General features: G+C 46.6%; 1 protein-coding gene across 2 annotated transcripts in view; it reads left to right on the top strand.

Moving 5' to 3' along the window:
* LOC138580207 (neuronal acetylcholine receptor subunit alpha-7-like) overlaps window positions 1-8,849 on the top strand; it is a 233,929-nt gene extending 225,080 nt beyond the window's left edge. For both annotated transcript variants that reach the window (XM_069650564.1, XM_069650570.1), the window contains one exon: window positions 2,679-8,849. In XM_069650564.1, coding sequence (XP_069506665.1) covers window positions 2,679-3,221 — 543 coding nt within the window. In that variant the 3' untranslated portion in view covers window positions 3,222-8,849. The remainder of the gene's footprint in view (window positions 1-2,678) is intronic.
* Window positions 8,850-11,102: the final 2,253 nt, after the last annotated feature.

An 11,102-nucleotide genomic window follows, 5' to 3' on the forward strand; every position in this document is an offset into this window, starting at 1 on the left:
TACATCATCTTCAACTTACCAAAAACCCAATGGCTCCCAAAATTAAATTTTAGCTTGAAGATCTTCAACTGGACCGACAAAGCTGCTGGAACACCTGTAATCCCTGCCTTTGAACTCACACCTTGTGAATACCTGGGCATTAAATGACAGTGGTTAGAAATTCAAGAAGATACAAGATACCAAAGCTGCCAATCACAAGGTTGGCAATACCCGACTCACCTTTAGATATATGCCCATATGGTCTGAAAGCAAAGTTCTTTATACATCATTTACTGGTACTATCATTACCATTGGGGATCATGCAGCCAGAGGAGTCTTATCTCACTGAGCCATGGTCTTCAATATTTCCTATGAGGTACTGTATCCCCAGTGAACAATGTGCACTCGCCGCTAGCCATTTGCTAGTGATAATTGACTCTTGGTGAGTAAGCAATTGTGTGCTGTCTATATGTATAGAATTGAGGTGCCAAGTGACTTTTTAATGTATGGCTAGTAGCTTGCAACTTGAAATTCTGCTCCCTGGTACTACTTTGTTAATACCTGTCAAACCTGGCACACAATGGTCCTAGTTGACCTTTAACTTTGTGGTTGAGGCTAAAGGAGATTATCAGAACCTAAGAATGCCCTTGGAGGCAATTCAACCGTTGCAAGCTAGTTTCTCCAGGTTCCTCTGCTGCAGTTTTTAGGCAGTACCGGGAAGATGGAGAAGGAGATAAAGCAGGAACCACAGATGATTCAGCAGTCCCACAATATACAACCCCTCTTCTACCCCATCCTTCCCACTCACAGTATTACAGGAGCTGAGGTTGAAGCCCTGCAACTTAAACCACTTGAGTTGGATTAACAGAAAACCTAGCTGGCTGAGAAGAATGAAGCCAAGGATTTGGTAAAACATCTACTAGAGCAGGAGAATCACAAACATGCGTTTTCCTGACAGGGAAGAAGGACAGAGTTCATTGGATATACCTAAATAATATGCAAATTGAAGCAGAAAGGTTGAGCTTCACACCCAGTAAAGTTAACCGGGCATTCCGTCCCATCTCCCCATCCTCTGAAAGATTTGCTAGGTGTGCATGTGGTTTCTTCTGGCATGTTTTCATGGCTGGCTTAGACTTATTGGATATGCACTATACACTAAGGTAATGACGAAGCTAGAGCTTCCTCCTTCCTCTTAGAGATGACTGAGGATGTGTGAAAGAAGTATGAAAGCATGAGAGAAAGTCTGGTGTGAAAGTTTGGGAACTATCTGACTCATTATCTTGGGCTGTGTTGGGGATTTCCAGATGAAAATAATTTAAGGTGGAAACTTATATAAGGAGAGCAACGAGGAATTTTAGTGGATTGTCTGAGGGAGGAAGGTGGATACATATAATGGACCTTGTCACGTAAGAGCACATTTTGGATGCTTGTCCAATGGATTTGGGTCACCATCGTGCTGACTCCAAGGTGCTTAACAACACGTTTCTAGCAATAACTGTAGACCAGTTGGTTGCTCGCTGCGAGAATGAGAAAGGCTAGCGCCCTCCTCAAAAATAGGAGGAAATTCTGAAACAAAAAAACCAAAACCTCTCCTCCAACCTAGTCCCCAAACAAAAAGAGTGAAATTCAAGGGGTGTGATTGGATCCCTGAGAGTCATCTCAGGACATAAGGTCCCTGTTTTCTGGTGGGAGTCTCCTCACAGAACTGGGTGTACGTGATCCACTTGTTTGTGGAGGCTTTTTTATGAATCTAGTGGGGCAGAGCTTCTGAGCTCTAGGAATTTGCCTACATGAAACCCCTGTGAAAAAACAGTACTGAGTCCAACGGCCAGATCATGTTTGCACGAGTGAGTGGGATACGGATGTGGGCCCTATAATGCCTGCTGTATGATTCGGAGAGTGAGGGCTACATTGCACAGAACCAGATATGACCTGTTTGTGAAGGGTGTCTGGTTCCTCACCTTAGAGAAAGTCTGTGAGAACGCCCTCAAATGCTGAATGTGGTATCTTCATGATGAATGGGTGGCTGCCCAGAGGTGGAAATAATTAAGCATTGTGATAAGTAGCTGAGTTATCCCCTCAATCTCTAATAATAGCAGGCCCATCCAATAGTGGAAATGTTACATCCCAGGTCAACGATACACCAGATAGAGCATATACCAGGTCTATCGTATACCAGTGACAGTATGCAACACATCTATATGGCATCAGAGAGTGTATAAGATACCTATCCAATAATAAACAGTTCATGTACATACATATTGTATTCAAGAACAGCCTATATTAATAATTTATGGCATGCCTAAGCATGAATATGATATGCTTATCTCATCCCACATAGCGTATATGAAATGCTCATCCTGTACCAGCAACTGCATATACGTCACCTATACTATACAAAAGAGTGTATATCACCTACCTAACCTATTCTAGAAAGTGTATAATGTGCATGCTGTATACCAAAGACTGCTTACCTGCTGCCTACCAGAGGGACTATGCCCAGGTCTATGCTATAATAGAGAAAGTAAATCACAGGCCTATTGTACACCAGAAAAGCGCAAGTTACTTACCCACCCCTTAGTCATTCTGTGTTTCTCCATATCCTTGCTCATAGTGCAAAGAGCGATGGTGGTTGGGTGTGGGGTGTTGGTCACGTGAGTACCCATGAGTCACATCTCACTATGCATCTATTTTTCCAGGTTCGGATCTTCGTGCTGAAATGGTGCGCCTGGTTCTTGAGGATGAAGAGGCCCGGGGAAGAAGCAGAACCTAGACCCCAGTGCACCCCAAGCCTGCTGAGCTGCAGCTCCGATAGCGAGCACACCACTCCCGATCGACACGTGGGTGGGCCCAATGGCGCCAATGGGAACCTGCTCTACATTGGCTTCAGGGGCTTGGAAGACCTGCACCACACACCGGGCAAGACCTCCGACCTTCTGCACAAGCAGCCCGATTTCCCTGCCTCCCTCTCTCTGCACTCCAATGGAGTGCCACCGAGCCGGCACAGCTCTGAGCCGGGTGACCCCCAGCTCGAGAAGATCCTGGAGGAGGTGCAGTACCTAGCTGACCGCTTCCGAGGACAGGATGCCGATGAGTCGTCCTGCAACGAGTGGAAGTTTGCCGCCACCGTTATCGACCGCATGTGCCTAGTGGCCTTCACCATCTTTAACATCATCTGTACCATTTCTATCCTCATGTCTGCACCCAACTTTGTGGAAGCCGTATCCAAAGATTACATCTAGTGTAGATCAACGCCAACATGGAGTCAATAGGAACCACCCAATGGCGAGGACGCTGTGGCCTCACAGAAGACTTTGACACCTCACAGTGCTGCTTTGTGCTAGGATTGATGAGAAGAAATAGCCAAGGAGACATGCGTCAACTGCATAACTTCCATATGAGGCTTTGACCCATGTATCAGCACTGCCATTCTGGGGCCAGGCAATGTGGGGAGATGTAAACCTTGGAACACTTTGGAGTGTGTCCCACCATGATTTTCTTCCCCCTTTACGGAAACTGATGGCATGCTTCACTTTGAGGCACGTTTTTTCAATCTTTTGCTTACTACACAGCACAGGTGTTCTGGTTACTAGGAGGCTATCTCCCCAAGTCTCAGTATAACTTGTTAGGGCCTACTGGTTGGACTTCAGGTGCAGCCAGAATGGTGTGGGGAGTGGTTTTCTGATGCTGGAAAAGAAGACTTCCATACATTCAATCGAACTGTTGACGCGTTCTTCTTGTGGAGTCCAGGGACACCTAGGACAGTTCTGTGACATCACAGAAAAGTCCTGTGACATTACAGAGCAGTTCTGTGATATCAAAGAACATCTCTTTCACAGTACAGCATAGTTGGTCACACGCCACGTGCTTTCTGGTGTTAGGGAAAGACCACAGCGTTCTGATAATGAACTAGAGATCTAACATGCCATACTTCAAGAGATCGAAAGGTGAGGCAGCCGGTTGCCATGCAATTGGTAGCCATGGACGCCATGCTGGTGGAAAAGTTGCCATAGGCTACAATGGAAAGTGACATGTTTCTGTTGGAATGTTGTCCCTCTATTTCTATAGGCGAACTATGAGGGAAAGCCAAAGCTGCTTTCATGGCCATCATTGAGCCGGATATTGCATCTACCCCACCCTGTCTCTGTGGACACATTACCTTTACTACATTGCCTAAATATCTGCTTGAAGGGATGACTGGCTTAGCATGTGCCAGGATCATCCAGATGTTGGACATTCATATATCCTCCTGCAGACATTATCAGCATGTTGTATGATGGCTCTGATATACGGGCTTTAACTCCCATTAGTACCGGCGAGGGTCAATGAGCTTGTTACAAGCAAGCTCATTGGCCCTCGTCCGAGCCTTACCTCGCCAACAAGGCTCTGAAGCCTCTGCTTCTCTGCTGTGGCATCCCGGAGTGGCCGCCATGGAAAGGGAGAAGGGACTACGTGTAGTCCCTTCTCCCCAACCCCTTGCAGCCATTTTCTTTGGATTTTTTTTTCTCGAGTCGAGAAACTGTTGCATTGCCGTTTCTCAACTAAATTGCTATAGTACCCCAGTACGACGTGTCGGAGTACTAATGGCAATATGACCCTCGGAGGTGGGGCATTATTGGTTGGGTAATGCCCCCAGGGCTCCCAGGGCTCCGTTAAAGCCCTCGTTTCGCTTGGGCTTATAACTATGGCCATGGGGGAATTACTCAACCGGAAATGCCCCACCTCCTCGGGTCATATTGTCGAATTAAAAATGCCCCAAACGGGCAATAGACAATGAGTTGATGTTTGTTTCTCCTGAAATTATAAAACCAGCCTCTTGGTCCTCTAGACACAACTATCCGTTACACATTGATGACATCATATGAATACCTGCATTGTCTTTAATTTCAAACAGCAATATACTCAGCCCTGAGCAGAGTTGTTTTGATTTGGGGATGAAGAGCACAGTTGTGTTGTGAGGCGGATTGAATGATATTTTAAATTATTTAGGAATCCATGTGTCAGCAAATTGGAAATGTATAAAATGGCAAACTCTTCCCTTCTTTATGAGCTCAGCTGTCTAGGACTCTAGGAAAGACCAATGTACATTCTCGGTAAGTTCCAAATGTGTAAGGAACACTGAAATGGTGCATTGAGAATAAATGGAACATGAATATTAGAACTGTTCAGAGGAAAATAACCAGTTGTCAGCAATGAAGAACTGGGAAGGTGGTGCTCCTGGATCCTAGGGTTTCTGGGATTGGCCATAACTTGTTGGTGAAAGCAGTGGCACTTGGCTCTGCTGTTGTCAGCCGTGGGACCTCTTGCAGAAAAGTACATGCTTGCCCACTTCTGTTGCCAGCCATTGGGACCCTGAACATATCCAGGAGGGCAAACATTGCTGCTTTCATCTTTGCAATGTGCACGAGGCAATCTTTGTGGGACTTGCTATCCCATGCCTGTCCTTTTGCACGTCCCAGTCTGAATGAACCTATTTGCAGGGTCAGACTATGCCAAAGCAGATTTATTTTTCAGTGACGCAAAATTGGAACACCAGATCTTTGCATAGTTTGTGTGCTTCTCCATGGCCTGGCAGACTTGATCAAGATGGCCACTTTATTTGACTAGGCTAGCAATATCGTTTCTCTGATCAAATGAGTGAAATGAAAGTAGGGTCAACTTTTACAGAGTGATGGAATAATTTAACATTAATTCATTGCGGGAATGGGAGGAGCCCACAATGATCCTTATGGAAATTCAGGACGAACATTCTCAGTCTTACTACTTATGGGGATACATTGACAAGATAGACAAGGCTTAGTTTGGTTGATTGACAGTCTGCCCTTGTATTATCTCGCTGCATGTGTTTCCACATCCGTGTTTTATGTCAGGGGCAATGTCTGGCAGAGGTGGGATGCCTTATTGGAAAATTGACAACATTGCAGAGCAGTGCTTCCTCAGAAAGGCCCCTGGAATTGGGCATGAGGCCAACAAATGGTAAGAGGCATAACCAGGTGACAGGCGAGGACATTAGCAGAAGGTGTAGATGTCATTAGACCACTGAATAAGTTGTCCTCACGTGCCCTCTTCTATGTGTTTGACTTAGTGACGATCAAACCAAAAAAAGCTATGTTTCTGGAAGCTATCCCATGCTTACGTCATGCTCTGGCCGATGGTCAAGGTCATGTTATCGAAACATAGCTCCTCTTAGATGCTGTGTCCTGGACAGGGCGGAGGTGAACGATCTTCGCTGGTTGGTCCACTTCTAACCACGTGATTCTTTCGTTGGTCATGGGATGCGTACACTGACCTCTCCCAGGAGCTTCTGCCAGTCTCATCTCTTAGCTACTTGCCCATCTTACATTCAAAGTAATTTGTAGGATCTAGAACGCCGTCCTCGAAAGCCAGCCTAGCTGCATAAGGGTTCTCACATTCTGCGCTTGTGCAGGGAGTGCTGGCCCAACTGATCCACAAGCCTCTTTTGCTTCCGGTCTGTAGGGAGTCCTAGTTCTGTCCGACCACAGTTGGAAGCCTTTCTTGCTGCTTTCAGCCTGTGTGGACTCCTGGCTCTGCCCAAACCGAGGCAATGCTTTTCCCTCCTGCATGCATCCTGCAAGGACTTCTAGTTATGTTCAACCCAAGTTAATTTCCTGTGCTTTCCCTGCTGCATGGATCCTGCAGGGAGTGCACATTCTACAAACCCCCATGATAACTCCCATTGCTTTCCATACTGCATGCCCCTGCAGGAAGTGCTGGTTCTGTAGAACCTTTCTAGTGTCTGCATCCTGTAGGTATCAGGGATTCTCCCTGATGCAAGTTACTTTCCTGTGCTTTCCCTGCTGCATGGATCCTGCAGGGAGTGCACATTCTCCAAACCCCCATAATAACTCCCATTGCTTTCCATACTGCATGCCCCTGCAGGATGTGCTGGTTCTGTAGGACCTTTCTAGTGTATGCGTCCTGCAAGTATCGGGGATTCTCCCTGATGCAAGTTACTTTCCTGCACTTAGCCTGCTGCGTGCACCCTGCAGGGAATGCCGGCTGTGCCTGGCCCCTGAGAATTCCCTGTTCTTTCCCGACGGCAGGGGTATGCAAATTTTGAATCTCCAGATGTTTGTGACTTTAATTCTTGTCACTCCTAGCCAGCATAACCACTGGTGAGGGATTATGGCGGTCGTAGTCCAAAACATCTGGAGAGCCACAGGTTGGAGATCCCTACCCTACTGTATATATGGCACAGCGATTGACCCTTTCACAATGTGCCCTGTGCAGGGGTCACAGATGAGTCGCCTGCCCTCCGGTCTTGGACAGCGCGACAGACACTCGAGTGATTTCTCCCTTCCTGCACCGTGGCATAACTACCATGTCTTAAAGTGCTTTCTGCATCTGTGACCTTCATTCAAAAGAGGATGGGCATATATGCACGCATGCATGTCCCCAAAGAGCAAGTAACATGCTGCAAGAGTAACATGCTAGGAAGACGCCCGGGTCGGACTGGGGCATAACATTGTCTCGGGCACCAATGAAAAAGTGTCCCACCCTTGCAAATGGCAATTCATTCCTTTTGTGACAGACTGTTTGAGTAGTACCCAAGGGGGGGAGGTTTTTGATAAAATGTTATGCAAATTCTGCATTTTAAAGAATATTCATTCCGTAACACTGAACCAAACTACTAGCCGCATGGTGAACTAATTTATCAAAGTGGCCAAAAAAGTAGCCCACTTTGACCCCAAAAACTTGCCCACACTAGCATTTTACGTTTCTGGTTCGGGCACTGCCCTATTCCCCTACAGGATAGTGCGAGCCTGGAAGGCGCATCTAAATATGGCGGAGTCACTCGGCGCAGGCTAATGCGTGCCCTGGTATATTTACTTTACACGTGTGTATACTTAGAATAAACAGTAGGACGTGGCAGAAATGAAAATTGAAGAGACTGTAACCCAAATAATTGCAAGTAGTCGGGCCTGGTGACTATTCTAGGTAGCACTGCTTCATTGGCGAGACCGCGTCACGCTGTACAAAACAATTTCCAGAGATCTTCAACGAATCAAAGTGTCTCTAGCCGCCTGGCGATGAGGTGGGACAAAAAGTAGTCCCTGTTGGCAGAGGAAGGATATAAAGTAGTACCTGCGATCTGATGCGGCTTATGAACTGGTACCTGAATGTTAAGAAATAACATGACTTCGTTTGCTGGAGCCAAAGCAGGATATAGAATTGTTCCTGAGAGCTGAACCAGAACAGGAAACATGTCTTACCAGATAATGCAGAATATGTGACTTCCCCTGGACACCTCGGGAATGTATAATACACGTCCTAGTTCTTGACACTGAGGAGGCACACATCTACAACAGACATCCACATATGGCCAATATTGAAATACTACCATGCATATAACCGAAGTGAAAGCCCAATTAATGTAGTTACCTCTCAGAAGTCAAACAGAATATTAAGATTAAAAATGGGAGTCAACGCTGCAGAGCGGAAGCATGTGGAAGGATATGGGACTGAAGTGGACTAATACATGTTTTTTCTGGGCGGCACGTGATAAAAAAAAGCAGGTATGTGACTTAATGAAGCAAATACACCTAATAGTACGGTGCGAGTAAGCGCAGTAGTACCACAGCTGGGGTATTAGAAATATATATAAACACCAAAAACAAGTACATTTGTTTTGCGGCGACCATCACACTACACATTACCGAGACGGGTCACTGTGATGCGCGCCTGCTGGACGCTTGCTGGAGACCTATGTTTGTAACCTGCATGTACCTGCTTCCATTTTTACCTTGGTCTCGGGCAACCGTTCCCTGGTTTGGGGTTCATCATATGACAACCATTGACTTTCGGCTTTGCAATAGTGTTGCCAATTATTAAAGTTTCCAAAGACAATTCAGTGTGTGTTGTGTGCAATATAACTGCTCATTAGTGGGAGGGTAAAAGTCCTGAGCGGTTCTGGTGTTAGACCGCTCTCTTGTCTTCTGCTTTTTCCTGACTCGTTTATACCTATCAGCCCGAGGAGTCCTCACCTAAGGGCAAAACCAAAGCCGCTCAGTGTTACGTTGTCCCAGAAGCCTAACCGTCTACATTTTGAGAGTATCCTCGTCCAGCCAGTTGTATGGGGTCCACTGGTTGGTGGCAGCGCCTGTGAATTGTAATGAGATGATGTACCCTGGCGGGTTTACCATGGGGTGACCCTACTGCAAACCGTGGTCATTCCAGCACATGCCCCGCCAGCGGACTTTGTGTCCCGGGAATGAGTGAGCGGGATAGGGATGTTGCCATATATGGGCATGGCTGAACCCTGCCTTGGCGAGAGAGGACTGATGTTTCCAATCTTTTGCTTACTACAGAGCACAGGTGTTCTGGTTACTAGGAGGCTATCTCCCTAAGTCCCAGTATAACTTGTGAGGGCCTACTGGTTGGACTTCAGGTGCAGCCAGACTGGTGTGGGGAGTGGTTTTCTGAAGCTGGAAAAGAAGACTTCCATACATTCAATCGAACTGTTGACCCGTTCTTCTTGTGTAGTTCAGGGACATCTAGGACAGTTCTGTGACATCACAGGAAAATCCTGTGACATCGTAGAGCATTTCTGTGATATCACAGAACAGTTCTGTCACAGTACAGCATAGTTGGTCACACACCACGTGCTTTCTGGTGTTGGGGAAAGACCACAGAGTTCTGATAAAGAACTAGAGATCTAACATTCCATACTTCAAGGGATCCAAAGGTGAGGCAGCCGGTTGCCATTCAGTTGGTAGCCATGGACGCCAAGCTGGTGGAAAAGGTGCCATAGGCTACAATGGAAAGTGACATGTTTTTTTCCACTAGCATGGCGTGCAGGGTTGACACAGTTTCTGTTTGAATGTTGCCACTCTATTTCTATAGGCGAACTATGAGGGAAAGCCAAAGCTGCTTTCATGGCCATCATTGAGCCGGATATTGCATCTACCCCACCCTGTCTCTGTCTCTGTGGACACATTACCTTTACTACATTGCCTAAATATCTGCTTGAAGGGATGACTGGCTTAGCATGTGCCAGGATCATCCAGATGTTCGACATTCATATAGCCTCTTGCAGTCATTATCAGCATGTTGTATGATGGCCCTGATATACGGGCTTTAACTTCCATTAGTACCCGGCGAGGGTCAATGAGCTTGTTACAAGCAAGCTCATTGGCCCTCGTCCGAGCCTTACCTCGCCAACAAGGCTCTGAAGCCTCTGCTTCTCTGCTGTGGCATCCCGGAGTGGCCGCCATGTAAAGGGAGAAGGGACTACGTGTAGTCCCTTTTCCCCGATCCCTGGTGGCCATTTTCTTTTGCTTTTTTTTCTCGAGTTGAGAAACGGTTGCAGTGTCGTTTCTCAACTCGAGAAAATGTGCTATTAGTACCCCAGTACGACGTGCCGGAGTACTAATGCCAATATGACCCTCGGAGGGGGGGCATTATCAGTGGCGCCTCCAGACATTTTTCATAGGGGTGGCCACACTTGAAGTCTTGGGGTGGCACACCAGGACAAACATACATAAATGAATGGGCCGGTGGGGGGGCCCGTGCTTTTATAAGGGTGGCCGTGGCCCCCCTTGGCCACCCCTTGGAGGCGCCCCATGGCATTATTGGCCGGGTATTGCCACCGGGCTCCATTAAAGCCCTCGCTTTATCGGGCTTCTAACTATGGCCGTGGGGGCATTACCCAACCGGTAATGCCCCCCCCCTCCTTGGGTCATACTGTCTAATTAAAACCCCAAGCAGGCATTGGCCCTGATTCATGGATTATTTGCGTCGAAAAAAACAGGATTTTGTACGCCATTCTGCCCCCAAATCCCCATTTGTTAAACATGGATTTGCGGGCAGAATGGCGCACAAATCACGTTTTTTTCGGTGCAAATAATCCATGAATCAGAGCCATTAAATGAGTTGATGTTTGTTTCTCCTGAAATGATAAGACCAGCCTCGCTTTCCACGTGGTCCTCTAGACACAACTATCCGTCACACATTGATGACATCATATGAATTATTGCATTGTCTTTAATTTCAAACAGCAATATACTTAGCCCTGAGCAGAGTTGTTTTAATTTGGGGACGAAGAGCACAGTTGTGTTGTGAGGCGAATTTAATGATATTTAAAATTATTTTGGAATTCATGT

Source organism: Ambystoma mexicanum, chromosome 1p (genome assembly GCF_040938575.1).
Source record: "Ambystoma mexicanum isolate Mex_15411 chromosome 1p, UKY_AmexF1_1, whole genome shotgun sequence".
NCBI lineage: Eukaryota > Metazoa > Chordata > Amphibia > Caudata > Ambystomatidae > Ambystoma > Ambystoma mexicanum.